Here is a 17,043-nt window from a genome sequence, read left to right on the forward strand (position 1 = left end):
CATGGGAACGCCAATGCACCACCCTTGGTACGCCCCATGGCGCAAAGTAATGCAAAGCAGTGTCATGCGCAGCTTTGGATTACTTTTCTGTTATTTTCAGCGCAAAACAAGTTTAGCGCTTGAAAGTAAATTGGGAAAAAAGATTTTGCGCCGATTTGCAGCACTTTTGTGACGCTAATACGGCACAAAATCTTAGTAAATCTCCCCCATTGATTCTTGGCTATCCTTAAAATCTGTGACAGATATGAGTGTCCCATTATCATTTGTAGAAGGAAAATTCATTTTCAGAAAAAATCCTCATATGGCTGTGATAAAAATGTAATATTGCTTACCTATCTATCCAACAGAGCAAAATGATTTTAACATTTATTGACAAATACCACACAAGGTTCTCATATGGAATAGTATACTAAAATAATGTTAAAGGCATTTTGGAGGAGACATAGAGCACTTAGCAGAAATTACTACATTGGGCAGAAGGGGGTGTACAGTGGTACCCACCCTCAACCCTACGGATGAGGGCTCCAAGGACATTTCCCCTAGTGGTTGGTGGAGTTCCCAAGACTAACCCCTTTCACTTTTGTGGCTTGTGGTGGGAAAATACTTTAGCGGTGGGATTCCCAAGGCGGATCAACAAATTTCCTGCTCTGCAGAGCACAATGTAACCAGTAGAAATATACTCCTAGCGCATCAGGTATCCTTCTGCCCTTTAAGTAACAAAAACTTTTGTTTGCATATACTTTAGTTGAGGTTACTTTGCAAAACTCAGGTCTGAGTCCTCAATACAAGGACACACTCCCAATGCATTCTTTTTATGTTTGATTTGTTTATTTTTTAAACTGATTCGGTATTTTTTAGTATAATTTAGCGAACATGCTAAAATTTTGTAGAAAATCTAGGGTTGTTCATTAATTTACACTATAAGTGCATACTTAAGTGGCACATTTTTTTCTATGCACAATAGAAATTACAAATGTGATTTTGACATAGAAATGCAAATATAAACAAAAAATGTATTAGCTAATTAAGTGCTGGTTGCAAACCTTTTCCAAAATAAGGTGTTTTATATACTTAGTCTCTGTTCATTCAGGACCAGCTAGGTATTTTGGTGCACACCTTGCTTTATAGAACAGAAAATGTCATTTTCCTAATGTATTTTACTGATTCATAAATATAAAAGCAAGTTCGCTCAATGTATAGGACATTAGATCTGTCCCTTACAATATGATCAGTTGCTCAGCATGTCCATTTCTTTAAAGATTTTAACTAGTGAATGAAGATATTGCAATGCAGCTTCCTACATAACATTTGTGATGCTTTCTACAACCTTTTGACACGGTGAACTGCGAACAGATTAAAAAGGAAGGTAATCTAGGAAATGATGTATTAAATACATTATATATTAATGGACCCTGTCATTATAATCCCAATGTATCATTAGAATGAACTTCTAAAGAAGTTTTACAATTCTAAACGATGTAGATACTTGAGGTGACATGTTTTGTAACAACTAATGCTATTACCACTAACTTTCTATACTGGACCAAGGTAGACCATGAGGTCTGTTATTCAGATGTTTAAACTCTTATGCCTGACTGTAAATGTAACCTATTGAGAATGAACAATTTTAATGAGAGCATGGTTTTTGATTATCTAATGTTTTTTTGGGACAACATCACTTTCCAGGAGTTGCACAGCTTAAACGATGATTCCACATTTTCAAACTACTCATCAGTTAATGATGATTCTATCATGTGGACCAAAGGTGATGTTCTTGGAAAGGGAGCTTATGGCACGGTAGGTTGAAAGTAGATGACACATGTTATTATGCATCGATTGAAAAATCAGTAATAGTATGGATTAGTGGGTTGTGATTTTCTGCAAAAAAGTATTTAAATGCTGTAGTATTTGTATTGTTTTGACTTGAGGAATATTCTTGTTTTGTAGGTATACTGCGGTCTTACTAGTCATGGCCAACTAATTGCAGCAAAACAAGTACCTTTGAATACATGTGATCAAGACACAACAGACAAAGAATATCAGAAACTACAAGAAGAAGTTGATTTATTAAGAACACTGAAACATGTCAATATAGTAGGATTCTTAGGAACATGCTTACAGGATAATATTGTTAGCATTTTTATGGAATTTATCCCTGGTGGCTCAATTTCCAGTATTCTCAAACGTTTTGGTCCATTACCAGAAATTGTATTCTCTAGATATACAAAGCAGATACTTCAAGGTGTATCCTATCTACATGAAAACAAAGTCATCCATAGAGATATCAAAGGAAATAATATTATGCTAATGCAAACTGGAGTAATCAAGTTGATTGACTTTGGATGTGCCAAGCGTTTGGCCTGTTTGAGTTTAAATGGTACACATTTTGAAATGCTAAAATCTATGCATGGGACCCCATATTGGATGGCACCAGAGGTGATAAATGCATCTGGATATGGAACAAAGTCAGACATTTGGAGCACTGGTTGTACTGTATTTGAAATGGCAACAGGAAAACCACCTTTGGCACACATGGATAGACTGCCAGCAATGTTCTATATTGGAGCCCAAAGAGGAAAAATGCCTACATTGTCAGATCATTTTTCTGAAAAAGCAAGGGAATTTGTTGATTTATGCTTAATCAGGTAGGTTCCAAAAAGTATTGATAATTATTGTGATATTTTGTGTCATATGAAGCAAGAATGGGGGATACCATTTTAATATTAGTCTGTGAAAATAATGTATATTTCAAACACTTAGCTCATAAAACAAATTTTTAAAAAAATACATTAACTGACATTTAATTTAAAAAAATAAACCTCTTCATCATAAATGGTAATCCTAAACAGAGGATGGGACTGTTTAACTTTTCATTCCTGTTAATTTTCTTTAATATTGTCGCATGATTGCCCTATAAACTAAGTAGACCAACAACGCTAAGCCTTTTTCTAATGCAAATTCAGTTAAAAGTCTGCACAAATGGAACAATGTTCCTACTGGGGCTGCTAGAGAAATATATGTTTTATTTTACCCTCACTTTGACCTTTTCCTGACTTATTTCCTACCGCAAATACAATTTGGTATCTCACACAAACATTATGTGCACTTCATCATCTTCTCCAAAGAGACACCCTCTTTTGACTAGAACCAGAGAAAAGATCTTTCCTCTCCTACCATTTAAATTTAAATAACGATAATGCAGCCTAAGCATCCAAGTAATTCAGGTTATTGCATTGTGCTCATCACTTTTTTTCAACCAGATGCAACACACAAGAGACGTTTCAACATGGGTCAGGTGTGGTGTTAACGTATTCCTGCTACCCTTCTCTTCTCTCCGTAATATGATTACACATGGATATTAAAATGTAATTAAACCCAATGAATGTATCGTAGGGTGTCTTGCAAAAAGCTTCAAACTTTCTAAAACAAATGTTGGTAAACATATTTACCACTAATTTAATGGAGTTCAAAATTGCCTGCACTGCTAAAATATCACATGAATTATAAGAGTTTATGAGGTTGTTCAATTGAAACATATGTAAAGGACATACATCTTGCAATGAAGAACAACATGAGTCAAACTATCAGTGGTAGTGACACACAATTGATGCAACATGTTTTGAAATTACATATTTCTTCATTACCTGATTTTGTCCAGGGTTCCAATATAGTGAAAGTTGATGTGCAATAGCATCAACATTTTACTAAGGCCAAGTTAATTGTAAAACAAACTCAGAGATGGTTTGTTATAGATTGCACAAAGAAATACGATGAACTGGACTGCATAATCCCAAGATCAGCATAGGAGGATAGTTGTTTCATAGAGTTGGATAGCCTTGTTTTAAAACTATACTATGTGATTGTTGGAGTGTAGGACATGTGTGACACCCCAGTACTTCTAACCAAAGGCAAGAAAAATGGAACAAACTTGTTAACAGACACTTTCTAATCCAGCCAGATCAGAAGTAATTCAACTAGTTATGGTGCTTGGCAGCACATGATGAAAGAGGGAAAAGTATTAGTTCAAAGTTGCCTGGAAGACAAAGACCCAAGATGAAGTCATGCCATACTCAATTTTGATGGCTTTCAATGGAGTTGATTTCCTTAAGTACTGCACAATACTGGCCCCTCCATACCATTGATATTAAACTTTACCTCCGGAAGCCAGATTGGGAAGCTTAGTTTAATATTGGTGTGACTTTTGATAGTCTATAATTTAGAAGTAAAAGAGTAACATCTGTCTTGAAGCTACAATCACAATATGAACTCAATGCAGTATTCAATGTTTTGTTTGCAATTATCCATTGGCCGTTATAATAGCCTATCTCCTTTTGTAATCCCTAGATTGGCGCTATATAGCTGTAGTTATCAATACTTCTGGGTGAGGAACTAAGATTTGTTTTATTTATTTATATGCCCGTGGCAAGTCCCGGAAATCAGAGCGCTTTACAGGCAAACAGCAATAGACAATAATCAAGGTCGAGTTGGGGAGCATAGGTTATACAATAAAGAATCGGTTGGGGTCACAATTATAATAAGTGGAAAACAGGATAAAGGCGGAAAGGAGTACAATAATGGGCTAGATGTTGGAATCCGCAGGGTGGAAGTGTCAGTTGAGGAGAAAATCCTTTAATTGTCTTTTGAAGCTCAAATTGGAGAGGTTGGTCCTGATATGCACTGGGAGGGAGTTCCAGATCCTGGGTGCATTTCCCAAAAAGGAGAGTGTGAGGGCTTTTTGTTTGTGTTTTTTTGGAGGGATGAGAAGCGGAGTGTTGGTGCTTCTAAGATTTCTTGTCTGGTCTGCCTTTGACAGTTTGGATGGAAGTAATCTGGCTTCCCGGTGTGGAGGACTTTGTGGGTGAGGCAGGCCTTGTTGAACCAGCAATGGACTTCGATTGGGAGCCATTTGAGACTTTTCAGGGAGGGGGAGATGTGGTTGTATCTTTTCGCTCCAGTGACCATGCATGCTGCTGTGTTTAGTGTGGCTGTTGGGGGGGCTAGGTGGGATTTAGCAGAACCAGTGAGGGTGGTTGTGTGAGAGCCAGTTTTGAACTTATTTGTTGGAGTTAAGTTGACGTACATCTTCTAGTGAGTACATTTGTAGGTAGATCTGGGTGTCGCCAGCATAGAGGTGGTAGAGGATGTTTTCTTGTTTGAAAATGGTGGTGAGGGGTTCCATGTATATATTGAAGAGTGTAGGTGAGAGGGCTGAGCCTTGTGGGACACCCCTGCATATGGTTAACATGTCAGAGTCAGAGGTCAAGTTGTTATGGAGATAGGAGTTGAACCATTTCAGAACCAGGCCGTCGACTCCGAGCCGCTTATGGAGGGATTCAAAAAGCAGCTTGTGATCGATCATGTCGATGGCCGCTGAATGATCTAAGAGGATGAGCAGGCAGCATCTATCATTGTCCAGCAACTTGTTAATATCGCCCTCTATGTTTAATAGGGCTATTTTACTGCTACATCCTTTTCTAATGCCTGGTTGTAGTGAGTCAAGAAGATTGTGGGAGTCACTGTGTTGGATGAGTTGGGAGAGGACGCATTTTTAAAATATTTTAGCCAGGAAGGGTAAGTTGGAGATTAGTCTGAAGTTGGTGAGGTCGTCTGGATCTGCACTCGTTTCTTTAGCAGGGGAGTGACTTGTCCTTGTTTGAGGCAGTCAGGCATCAGTCATCACTCAGGGAGCTGTTTATTATTTTGATCCAGGGGCATGGTTGAGTTTTTTTGCCGAGGCCGGAAGAGGATCTGTAAGGTAAGAGGCGGACTTAGAATTTGCGGTCAACTTTGAGATGTCATCCTCCGTGAATGAGTTGAAAGCCATTCACCTTTTGTGGGTTAAGTGGGAACCTGAATTTAGTTTATATCCGGAGGGCTCAGTGTGGATGGCTGCTTTTAGTGAGGTCGGTGAGGACGGATGTGGGTTTGTCTCCTCTATTCTAAGGTGAGGGTTTTCTGTAGACATTAGAGTGTGGTGTTCTAAGGACAGTTCGATATTCGTGATTTTCTTATTGAAGAATTTTGTGAAGTTGCCACAGTGTTCTTTAGGGACATGGGGAGTTGGATTTGCTGGTTTCGAGGTCTGTTGTTTAATGATTTGGGGTGGTTTCTTGCTTTGTCTAGAGCTTCGCGGAAGAATTTGGCCTTTTCTTTTAAGATGTGGTTTTTATATTTTCTGCATTCAATTCTGAACTGTTGAAGGTGGGATGGAGAGGATTTGTTTCCCCTCTAGTCTTTGTGCCACTGTCAGTTGTCTTCTTTCTGTGTTGATGTCTATTTTGAACCAGGATCTTGAGGGAGTCTCTCAGATGTTTTTCAGTTTTTGGGAAGCTAGTTGGTCTAGGATGGATGACATTGTTGAGTTATAGTGGAAAGCAAGCTTGTCTGTTGAGAGGTTGCCTCTTGGTGGGGTTCGGACATCATTTTATCTTCTAGATCCTCCAGGGGAATCTGACTTAAGTTGTGGGACCATTGAAAGGTTTTCTGAATGCGGGAGGGGGTATTTCAGATTGGTGATGTGACCAGACAACAGTAAGGATGTGTTTAATAGTTATTGCTTTGTTTTGCACTATGATTGTGTCCAGGGTTGCGCCTTTGGTATTTGTTTGTCCTTTTTAGTCCTGGGTAAGGTTTTTGCTGAGAGAGATAGTTTAGGGATTGCATGAGAGTGTCTTCCTCATCATTCCAGTGTAGGTTTAAGTCACCTGGGAATAGGTTATTGTCATAATAGAGAGAGGAGTGCATTATCAGTTCTGAGAGGTGTTCTCCAAAGGACGGCGCGTTGCCTGGTGGTGGATAGAGGAGGTGGCATTTTATTGATTTGTTGTTCTCCGTCCTTAAGTTAATGCCGATATTTTCAAAAGTGGGATAGGTGTGTCTGTTTCCGCCATGTGGATGTTGGTCTTGTGGATAATAGCTATGCAACCCTGATGCGATTTTCCCTTTCTTTGTTGATGATGGAGAAGCCAGGAGGGACTAGCAGGTCAAGGATAGGATAGGAGGTGTCATTTAGTCATGTTACCGTGATGCGATGTCAATAGCATTGTTCATGATGGCTTCGGCTAAATCCGTAGCAAGTTTAGTTGTTCATCTGCAGTTTATGAACATGCAATTGATGTTATTGTTGCTGGTAGGCTTCTGGGGGGGATTACACTATGGTTGGTTGGTGGTCTGGCAGTTTTTGGAGGGTTGATGTATCTCCTGATTCCTTTAATCACCTGTATCTTGGAGGGAGGAGGGTTGGTGCGGGTTGGACTCAAGTCATAGGTTTTGGCTAAGACCACTGATTCAGCTACAGAAAACCCGTTGGTCGATCTTTTTGGCCTGTGCCCTAGGCAATTGAGAGTGGTTGTGAGCAGGCAGTGGGGCTGGATCTTGTGGTCTTTCGTTGAGGTTGACTTGGGGAGTAGGAAGAGGGGAGGTGTAGGCTCAGGGTGATCTGAGGATCATTAAGATATTGTTAATACCCTGTGTTACTTCATTGAGTTGATTTTGTATGCGAGTTAGACTTATCTTCAGATCAAACTCAGGCATGGAGTAGGTGAGGGGATATAGGAGTAGACGAGGTGGGATTTTAGCTTGTATGAGGCATTTTGGATAGGAAGAGAGGCAGAAGGTTGGTTCTTTAGTCCCAGTTTACTAAAACTCATTGTTTGTATTTTGTTGGGCTTTATTAAGTTAACTAATTAAGAACAAGCATGCAGGACATCAAAACCATGCCGCAATTACAATGTGATTTTATCAAACAATAAGATGGGATCGAAATAACAGAGCTTTGAAAACGCTGACTACCCAAAGGAGGAGGATTCTAAGAAGCACATGTTCAAATCACTGGAAAAAATATTAATTAAGATGCATAGATGTAACCTTGGTAGACTCCTGATAGACAATAGATCTGCGCCTGTTTCTGATGCCTAATGGGTAAAAATTAATTGGCCTAAGTGATGTAATATAATGCAGAAAGCAGAACAACTAGGGATCAAGGGGCACCCAAAACCACTTGTTTTGCATAATAGGGATCTGTTGACACAGTTGCAAGTTTTTTTCAAATCCACAAAGGCACATGGCTTAATAAGACATCAAGACCAGGGCCATAGAATTATGAAGGATATGATACAACTTTCTGAAACCTATCTGGGTAACTGGGAGTATATTATTCATGTGCACTCAAGCAAGGAGAGCAGCCAATAAGATTTGGAGAACAAATATCTAAATGATGCCTGAGTGGTTTCAAATTGTCTCTTGCCTGCTCTTGTGGCACCTGTAGTCCTGTTAAGACCGCCACCATTTTGCCACTAAATGCAGCACACTTTATCCAGTCTTTCACTCTTGGGGCGAGTCCTTCAACCATGAATGCAGCTCACTATGTTTCGCTAGTAGTATTAATTAAAATACTGCCACTAATTAGTGCATCGTCTTGGGAAATAGCTTGATTCATCCCAACAGTAATGTCAGAGGAGTTAATTCGACAAGTGTGACCATTAACTCCCCTTTAGTTTGAGATACTGCCATAACTAGTTGGCAATCCCACGTTAAGTGAAAGAAACCAACCTGGTCCCTCATGCTTTAAACAGTGTGAGCGCTAAGTAGGGTCAATTCTCTGCAGAAAGCTAGAATAGCAGCACAGTATGTTCAGGAATTTAATTGGAGCAACTTATACCTATAACTTATGTACACAAATTTAGTTTGAATAGCGCATTACTTCCAAACCTTAGTCTCTATCGCCGCTCCCAAGGCCAGCACCCATTTTTACGAGCCTTAATATTAACAATAGCTTAATAATCAGAGTGTACTCCATAAAGTCTTGAGACCCATCCCCTCATGGCAGGGTCGCAAATCATATGGATAAACAGAGGGAACTCTCGGGGTTCATCTGAGAACCAGGGCCATTTATGTGACTCTAGATGTCCAACTCTAAGGAAAGTGAATGTGTCCAATGCACTTTTATTTCCATTACCCCGGAATTATTCCAGGGACATAAACCTATACTTATGAACTGCGGACCTATTTGTGTCAGGCCCGCCTTCCCCAGACTGTTTATTATCCCCTTGTCTAATGTCGAGAGAGGGCAGGATAATTCATAAATTGAAGAGACAGGGAGAAGATGTGCTAGTCTGTCTGCCTTAGCCATGGTCCATGGCAACCTGTTTATGCAGTGGACCATTTGTATAATCTGGATAAGCTTGGGTAGTTTAACTGTAATAATTGTTTTCAACTCTTCTGTGTCTATTTGGTCTCTTCAATCTTGAGATGAAGCATACGGCTCTGCTGGTCAAGCCAACATACCACTTAAGGGTACTGCGCTGAAAGGTAATATCTTTCTAGGTCAAACCTTCTCTTTCATATGGTACAGTGAGAGCTTCCCAATTTAATCTAGGATTAACGTCCCTCCGCTTCCCCCACACCAGACTGGTCATTAAGGATCTTAATTTGGCAACAAAACGTTTTCTAAGGGTGACTAGGATATTTTTTAACTAATATAAAAAATTGGCCAGAAGCATCACTTTTATCAGGACAAATCTGCCAGCAATTGATAGGAGCAGCATTATCCATCACTCAGTCTGTTCAATCTGTTTTTTCCAACGGGCTATAACTTTCCCAAATAACCAGTTGTTTATATTTATTTATAAATTTGACCAGAAATGTTACTTATTTCTTCAGCAGACTGGGTTATCAACAGTCGATCTGTTTATCGTGTCTGTGAGGGTGAACATTTCCGGGTGACCATAGTTACTTGTTATGCCCGATAGGCCCCATATCACGTTATTTCTGTAGGCTTCCATATTGGCCTCTGGATTCTTGAATGACTCTGCCAATTTGCCAACGGTTCTACTGTTAAGTCAAAAAGAAGAAGCTAGAGGGGGGCACCCTGGCGCATGTTTCAATAGTTTGGGAATGGATGGAAGGTATGCCCACTGATGCACCCTCAAACTATTTGCAAAGTAATTCAATGAGTGTTATGATGTTGAGGCTTATTCCTATTCTGTGCAGCACCACAAATAACATGCATTTGCAATGCGATCAGTCTCGCCTTTGGGATCTTATAAGTGTTTACACATGCATTATATTATCTAATATCACTGCAATGGACTATGTTGCAGTGATTATAAGTCTGGCAGTATATTTGACACTTGTTGGCTTTAAATGCTAACAGGGTTAATTAACTTGCATCTCACAATAACAAATGCAAGAATGTTTTTGCTTTGCAAGGCTGTTAAACACCCTACAGGCTGTATATAAACATGCAGAGCCGCAGGGATAAAATAATATGGGTACTATCCCGTGGTATGGTTGGATGGAGAGGCCCCTGATTGGGTGATTAGCAAACTCCGGAAATACCAGAGGTGTAGCAAATGGGGAAGGGAGGGTACAGATACACCTGGCAACCAGTGCACAGCATTCTCATCAGGCAAAGTGATGTGTAGTCCTGCGACTTACTTTAACAAATTATTGTTTCGCTATGACTGTACATAGAAATGTATTTATTTACGCTCAACTGATGGATGCTTGCTGTGTTTGCGCCAAGGAACCAAACGCAGTTTTCCCCTGAAGTGTTTTCCACTTTCTAATGAAACCGCCACCATTAAGCAATCCCCGTGATGAAATGTTCTGCTACGTCCGCAGCCCTGTCCAACACCTGTGAAGTATCCAAACACATTCCTAATGTTTTCTTCCTAACAGTTTCTCAGAAAACCCTCCAACCCTCCGGAGACCTTGTCTGCTATCACCAGACCGCTGGCCCAGCGCGCTCGGACACCAAGGGCCTCTTTGTGCGTGAGTTTTGTATTCACGACTCCTGCCGTGAGTCTGAAAGTGGCGAAGGCGGGTGTTGGGCAGCAGGAGCACTGGCAGCAACCACAGTTGAGGTAGTGCTATGTGTGCTGCAGCGGCACGGATGGCGAAGGCTGCCCATACAACGAGCCGCATACTAAAAAAAAGCACACGGTTGCCGTGAACGAATCTGCCCAATGCAGGAATCCTAAAAAGACGGGTGTTCAGTGTTTAGACACCCCGAAATTACTAATGAACTCAGTAACCACAATGTAACATTAATTACAATTTCCCTACGTGCAGTTGGAATCAACTTGATTTTCTTTGCCCTAGAAGTTTAGTGGGGTATCAAACCCGGAATGCTAGCAAACTTAATTTAGCAGAAAACATTTGCAATTTGTGAATGGGAGGTTCAACCGCGGATCGCCGGCCCTAGACGGTGTGCCCTGGCAAACAGCCTCACCGCGAGAAACACTTTTGTATAATTGTAATTAACAGGAGTTACTGTAATCAAACTGAGTTGCACTTATTTTATCGTTATGCCTGCCTCAATCCATCAAGTGGCCGGAAGGTTATGCACGTCCCCAAAAGCGAGGCTTACCCCATTAATCTGTTGAACTGGTGCCTCCCGTGAAAGCAGCACGCGCTGTGCAATTAGTGTGCATCCTATGAAAGTGAAACATAGTGGGATGCCGGAGCAACCGAGGGTTCTTTTCCGGTGCACCCCAGGGATGTCAGTTCCGGTACAGTACGTCTTCCTGGGGCGTGCCTGTAAATGACTGCACACTACTTAAAACAAGCATTTGCAATGCAATACGACTTGCATTTACGCAAGACGTATTGCATTACAAATGTGAGTGCGTGCGTCTAAGAAGGCACGAACAGGAGTGGGGATGAGGGGTTGGTGAAAAATCACGGACTGCGTGAGGGGGCAGGGGGTCACAGGGGAAAAATAGTGTTGAGTAAAGGGGCCAATAGCCTCGGAAGCGTACAAAACACGCCATGGCCGACAGGAGGAGGGACTAACAAGACAAAAACCAATCAGGAGGCAGCATTTAGGCTGTAAGCCAAATGAAAAAATGGGTGGAAGAGTAGGTGGAGCTTACGCAAAGCTTCCCCACTATAGTATATACACCATGCCTCGCAAAGAGAGCAACACATGCGCGCTGCAACGCTAGGCAAGACCTAAAAAAGGCCATTCCAGTGAGTTAAAAGCCTTTTCAGCGTCAATAAACACCGAGAGGTCATTAATATGAGGTTGAACCTGATGCATGAGGGCAAACAGTGTCTATAGATTATTGGAGGTCACCTTTTCAGGTTTGAATACCGATTGCTCTGGCGGTACCATCAGTAAGTTTAGCCCAGCATCCCATCAATAGCATTTATGATTTCATGCACAGCAATAGGCTCTTAGAAGTTGAATAGAGTGACACCCTTTAACTAAGCTAGCTAGGGCTATCTCGTCCAAGTAGTCTTCCAAGTAGGAGAAGCCTACAGTTGTCCTGGGTTTGTATAAATACTCATATTGAGCCTTGAACTCTTGTAATATGGCATAATTCCCACCCAACTATCTTTCTCGAGGCCAGCCTCAAGAAGTAAACGACATTTTGCTAATGGGCCTTCAACAGCAGCAATGAGAGACATCTGCCTCCCCATATTTTCATGCTAGCGAATCCTTCCTTAGGTATTTACTTTATCTGTTTGTCATTTCCCACTATTAAATAAGGGTCTCATTTATAGATTTGTTCTCCTTTGGGGCACGGTCTGTTTCAAACCTTACCTCTGGTTCAGCCAGGGTTTCTCAAGCTATTCCTGCTGTGTTCACAGTGATCGGAGTACAAAAGTATGCTTCCACATTGTAAAGCCCACTAATGGATCCCTTATACCACTACTGCAGACTGCTCAACAGACGCTACATTTATTTAAAAGAACTCATTTATAGTCAACTGCATCTCATTTCTGAAAACAGCATCTCTAAGGGCCCCCGAGCAGAAGTGTCACAGAAGCTGTTTATCCAGTGGTTCAAGGATGCCCAACTTAAGTATAACTGGGGAGTAGTCAGACATAGCTGGTGGAAAACAATCACTGTCAACAATCCACATAAAAGTGAGCCAGAAATCTATGCATGACTGTGTTTTGTGAACAGTGGAATAGTAAAAATATACGATACCTACGCCCATCTTTGCCCTCCATGCAGCCCTCTCCCCATCCATAGCTAATGTGTCTCAATATCCTTGCAGACCAAATGATTAACTCTATGGGGATTATTGCTAGCCAGTGAAGGTTGTGTAGTTAATTTGAAATCATTATCACACAGGTCATTCCGTGCCATTTGCTATCTGCAGAGTGCTATGACTTTAAGAGCTCCAGGGAGTCTGTGTTAGGACATACGTGTTAAATTGGGATTTTGGTTGAGGGGGTGTGAACCCTTCTCAAGCAACACCCTCAATCCCTGTAGGGTCAACCACAGAAAGCCGCTAAATTAACCTGTGCTTTACCCTCTGGTAGATTGGCACAAAAGCAGACAGGCTTAAAGTGGAGGCAATGTGTCTTTATTCAGCACACAAACAGTAATACAGTGAGAAGAGAACACAAGAAAAATACAACACCAATTTACGAAATTAGAGAAAAATGTAATAAAGTATTTGACACCAAAACGACAGAACCGGAGATATGCAGTTTCCGAGTTTTAGGTAAGTAGAGCACCTAAGTAGAGCACCTAAAGGCACAAAGCGTCACTTTGGGTAATCTTGTCGTGCTAGATCGGGGTAAAGTAACAAGTTCAGGCCAACCGTGATGGAGTGCAGGCTGGATATAGACCAGGTTAGTCCCGCTGAAAAAGTTACGTTCTCAAAGTTTGATGCGAAGAGTACGTCAAAGGATTGTCGTCACCGTAGTGTGGCGAGCAGTCCTGGTGTCGAAGACGGTCATCGCTGTATCGTGAAGATCTTTGTCAGGTGTCACAGGCAGTCATTGCTGGAGCTTCGCGTTGGCCGATACTGCGCACTTTAGTGCAAAGTGCAGATCACGCATCGCTGGCAGTCGCTGTAGCGCAGTCAGATTTTACTGGTGCTCCATGTTGGCAGTCATCACAGGCGGTAAGATCTCAGCACAAACGTGTCTGTTCGCGGTCCAGAATGGGCGAAAAATTCAGGATTGCTCCCTTTCCTTACAGAAGGAGCTCAACTGATGCCAAGGAAGGGTTCAGGGCATGGAAAGGCACCTCTCGGAGATCAGAAATTCACTCCAACAGAGGCCAGCAGGGCTCAGGGGAGTACAGTTGCAGCTCCACTGTAGCAGGTCAGCTGGACAGTTGCATGGAGGCCTCTGGGGCTTGTTGTGCCACTGTAGATCAGTACAGGAGGTCAGCCACCTGACCTTTGGAGTTGCTCTGGTAGTCCTGGCATCAGCCAGCAAAGCAGGCCTCAAGTAGGAAACACAAGGCAAGGTTCAAGCAGCAGGGCATTCCTCTGGTAGCAGTACAGATGTTTTCTGAGATACAAAGCAGGCCTCAAGAAGCAAGGCAATACTCTGAAGTACAAGGCAGAGCTTTTGGGATTCCTCCACAGACCAGGGAGTGAATTGAAGATTGGGACTGAGGGTCCTATTCGTATACCTGGTGCCAGCTTTCAAGTGGAAGAAACTTCGGGAGCTCCCCCCACAGATGTTTCTAGAATTCCCTTTCTCCCTGCCCAGGCTCCAAGAGATCAAGGGGGACAAAAGACTGGTGTAAAGTTATTTGTGAGTGTCCTGAGGCAGCTCACTTGAAACATAAGTGGGGAAGGGAACAGCTCCCCCCCTTCCTTCCTGCCAACACCAAGCCCCCTGTGTCTTACTGTCTGGGAGGAATACACAATACAGATTCACTCTAAACACAGTCATGCGACCCTGGACACAGGCTGCCAGCACCAAATGACTTTCTAAAAGTGGCATTTTGGAGGCGTGGCCAAGATGGCGGGGTGAGCGGACGTCTTCTCGACCGGCTCCCGCTCCTCGAGGCCCCCGGACCTAGTTAAATCGCAGATTCTCCCCCCAATTCTCCGGGAGAACGCGCAGGGGAGCCGTCGGAGCACGAAAGGAGGCTGTTTGGTGGAACCGGTGGGCGCGACACATGTACGCGGCGCCCGCCGGACGGCAGAGACGGCATCAACGACGGGAGGCGGAGCTTCAGGCCGGGCCCCGGGAGAGTGTGCCCGGCCGCGAGACTACGGGAGCGCCGATCCCGGCGACGCGGCCTCCAGCTTCGGGACGAGGCCCGCCGACGCCAGACAGAGGAGGGCAGCATTGGCCGGGTGAGGAGAGCACACCAACAGCGGCACATCGAGGGGCGAGCTGACATCGCTGGCCGCGCGCTCAGACCTGGGCTCGCCACGAGGACGACCGCACGTGGAGCGGCGGCCGGACCACAGAGCCCCAAGGTCGCGGCGGAACCCGAGAGGCAGTGGGGTGCACCGGTGAGGTGCAGAGCAGCAACGGCCAGCGCCCAGAGGGCGGCAGGCAAGTAGCCTTCAGGACGGCGGCCTTCCCCGGAGCAGCCAGCGGACCCGACAGAACGGGGCTGCTGGGACTACACCCCTCCACACGGGCGGCGGACGGACCGTGATACGGTGCACTGCGGAGGACGGGCGGGAGTGGACTGGTGGCCCCCGTTTTCCTTTCCATCCCCCCCGACCTCGGTAGGTCCCGGCGAGAGCAGAGGAACACAGAGTGGAGCACGAGCCGGGGCGGCCCGGTGGATAAGTAAGACTGGCGGGGTAGAAGGCCTGGACTCTGCAACAGCCGGGCTCCCCCACGCGCCGGGTCGGGAGGAGGCCGCCGAGGGGAAGCTGGTCCACCGCATAGAGCGCCTCCAACGGCCGGGGGACGGGGCCTGAAGCGCAGCACCCACGCTAGAAAGAGGAGAAGGCCACGTGGACGGCAGAGTAGGAGTGGGTGGAGAACACGCGGACGCGCGGATCCGGAGCAGGGACCCCGGCAGGGGCCTAGCGGCGCGGACATGGCAGGCAGTAAAGGAGGGAAGAAAGGAGAACGCACCCTCCCCGAACTGTTGAACCGCCACCCACAGAGAGTGGACAGAGGGCAGCAGTCGCCCCACGCCTCCGGGAGTGCCCCGGACCCCAACGGGGGAGAACCCCCACTCACCAGGTCCTTTATGGAGTCCCTCTTCGGATCCCTGCGGGAGGATTTCCAAACTCTAAAGAAAGAAGTAGCCGGGGAAGTACGGGAGATCCGCCGAGAGGTGGACGGATTGGGCGAACGGGTGGCTACGGCGGAAGAAGCAGGCCAACGGAGGGACGAGGAGGTTGAACAACTCCAACAGGAGGTGCTGAGACTCAGAGATCAGCAGATTGACCTTCAAGCACATGCCGAGGACCTTGAGAATAGGTCTCGGCGAAACAACATACGGGTTCGCGGAGTCCCATCTGCAGAGGAGGGTACAGACGTGGCAGGTTACTTGAGAGGCCTGTTCCGAGAGGTTCTGGGGGAGCCGGAGGACTTTCCCATCCGCATAGACAGGGCGCACAGAGTAGGAGCACCGCAGAGAGCATCCATGCCTCCCCCGGACATTCTGGCTTACCTCCCGGACTACCCGCTCAAGGAGCGTATCATGGCGGAGGCTCGGAAGCGGCAGGCCCTGACTTTCCGGGGACACTCGGTGGCATTATATCAGGACTTATCGGCCATCACGCTCCAGAAACGGAAGACATTTAAGGTAGCCACCGACTTCCTGAGAGACCACCGAACGCCTTATGCCTGGGGCCACCCCTGTAGACTTATTTTCAGATGGAATGGAACCCTGCATCAATTACGCTCCCTTCAGGAAACATGTGGGGTCCTGGGCCTCACCGCTGGGGAGGAGGACATTGTCCCACGACACCGGAGGCGCACTGGAGAGGAGGGATGGCAGCGGGTGGCCGGGCGGCGATCCCGGGATCGGCGAACCCGGCCGGACTCTCCCACACGGGGGGCAGGTATGGCCGACGCGGTGTCGGCGGTGGCCGAGACCACGGGCTCTGGCGATGTTGCGCTGACGGCGTAAGGAAGCTCCGGGGGGAGATTACCATAGCCACCTACTAATGCAGGTTTGGGGGCTGGGGGGGGTGGGGGGTCGGCGGGAGGGGACAGTGGCTGGACGTCCACTTCGGAACTTCTCCATAGACTGGTTCCCTCGACTTGGACTATTGAGGGATGGGGTTTGGTACTGGGGGTGGAGAGGGAGAGGAGGGGGATTCAGGGGTTCTGGGGGGTTGTTTTGGTTGGGGTTTGGGGGTA

At 45.0% G+C, this 17,043-nt stretch overlaps 1 protein-coding gene across 4 annotated transcripts in view; it reads left to right on the forward strand.

Moving 5' to 3' along the window:
• Positions 1-17,043, forward strand: part of MAP3K19 (mitogen-activated protein kinase kinase kinase 19) — a 253,970-nt gene that overhangs the window by 179,927 nt on the left and 57,000 nt on the right. For all 4 annotated transcript variants that reach the window (XM_085645765.1, XM_085645764.1, XM_085645766.1 and 1 more), the window contains 2 exons: positions 1,687-1,797; positions 1,948-2,645. In XM_085645765.1, the coding sequence (XP_085501891.1) occupies positions 1,687-1,797; positions 1,948-2,645 (809 nt within the window). The remainder of the gene's footprint in view (positions 1-1,686; positions 1,798-1,947; positions 2,646-17,043) is intronic.

This window comes from Triturus cristatus, chromosome 3_1 (assembly GCF_964204655.1).
Source record: "Triturus cristatus chromosome 3_1, aTriCri1.1, whole genome shotgun sequence".
Classification (NCBI taxonomy): domain Eukaryota; kingdom Metazoa; phylum Chordata; class Amphibia; order Caudata; family Salamandridae; genus Triturus; species Triturus cristatus.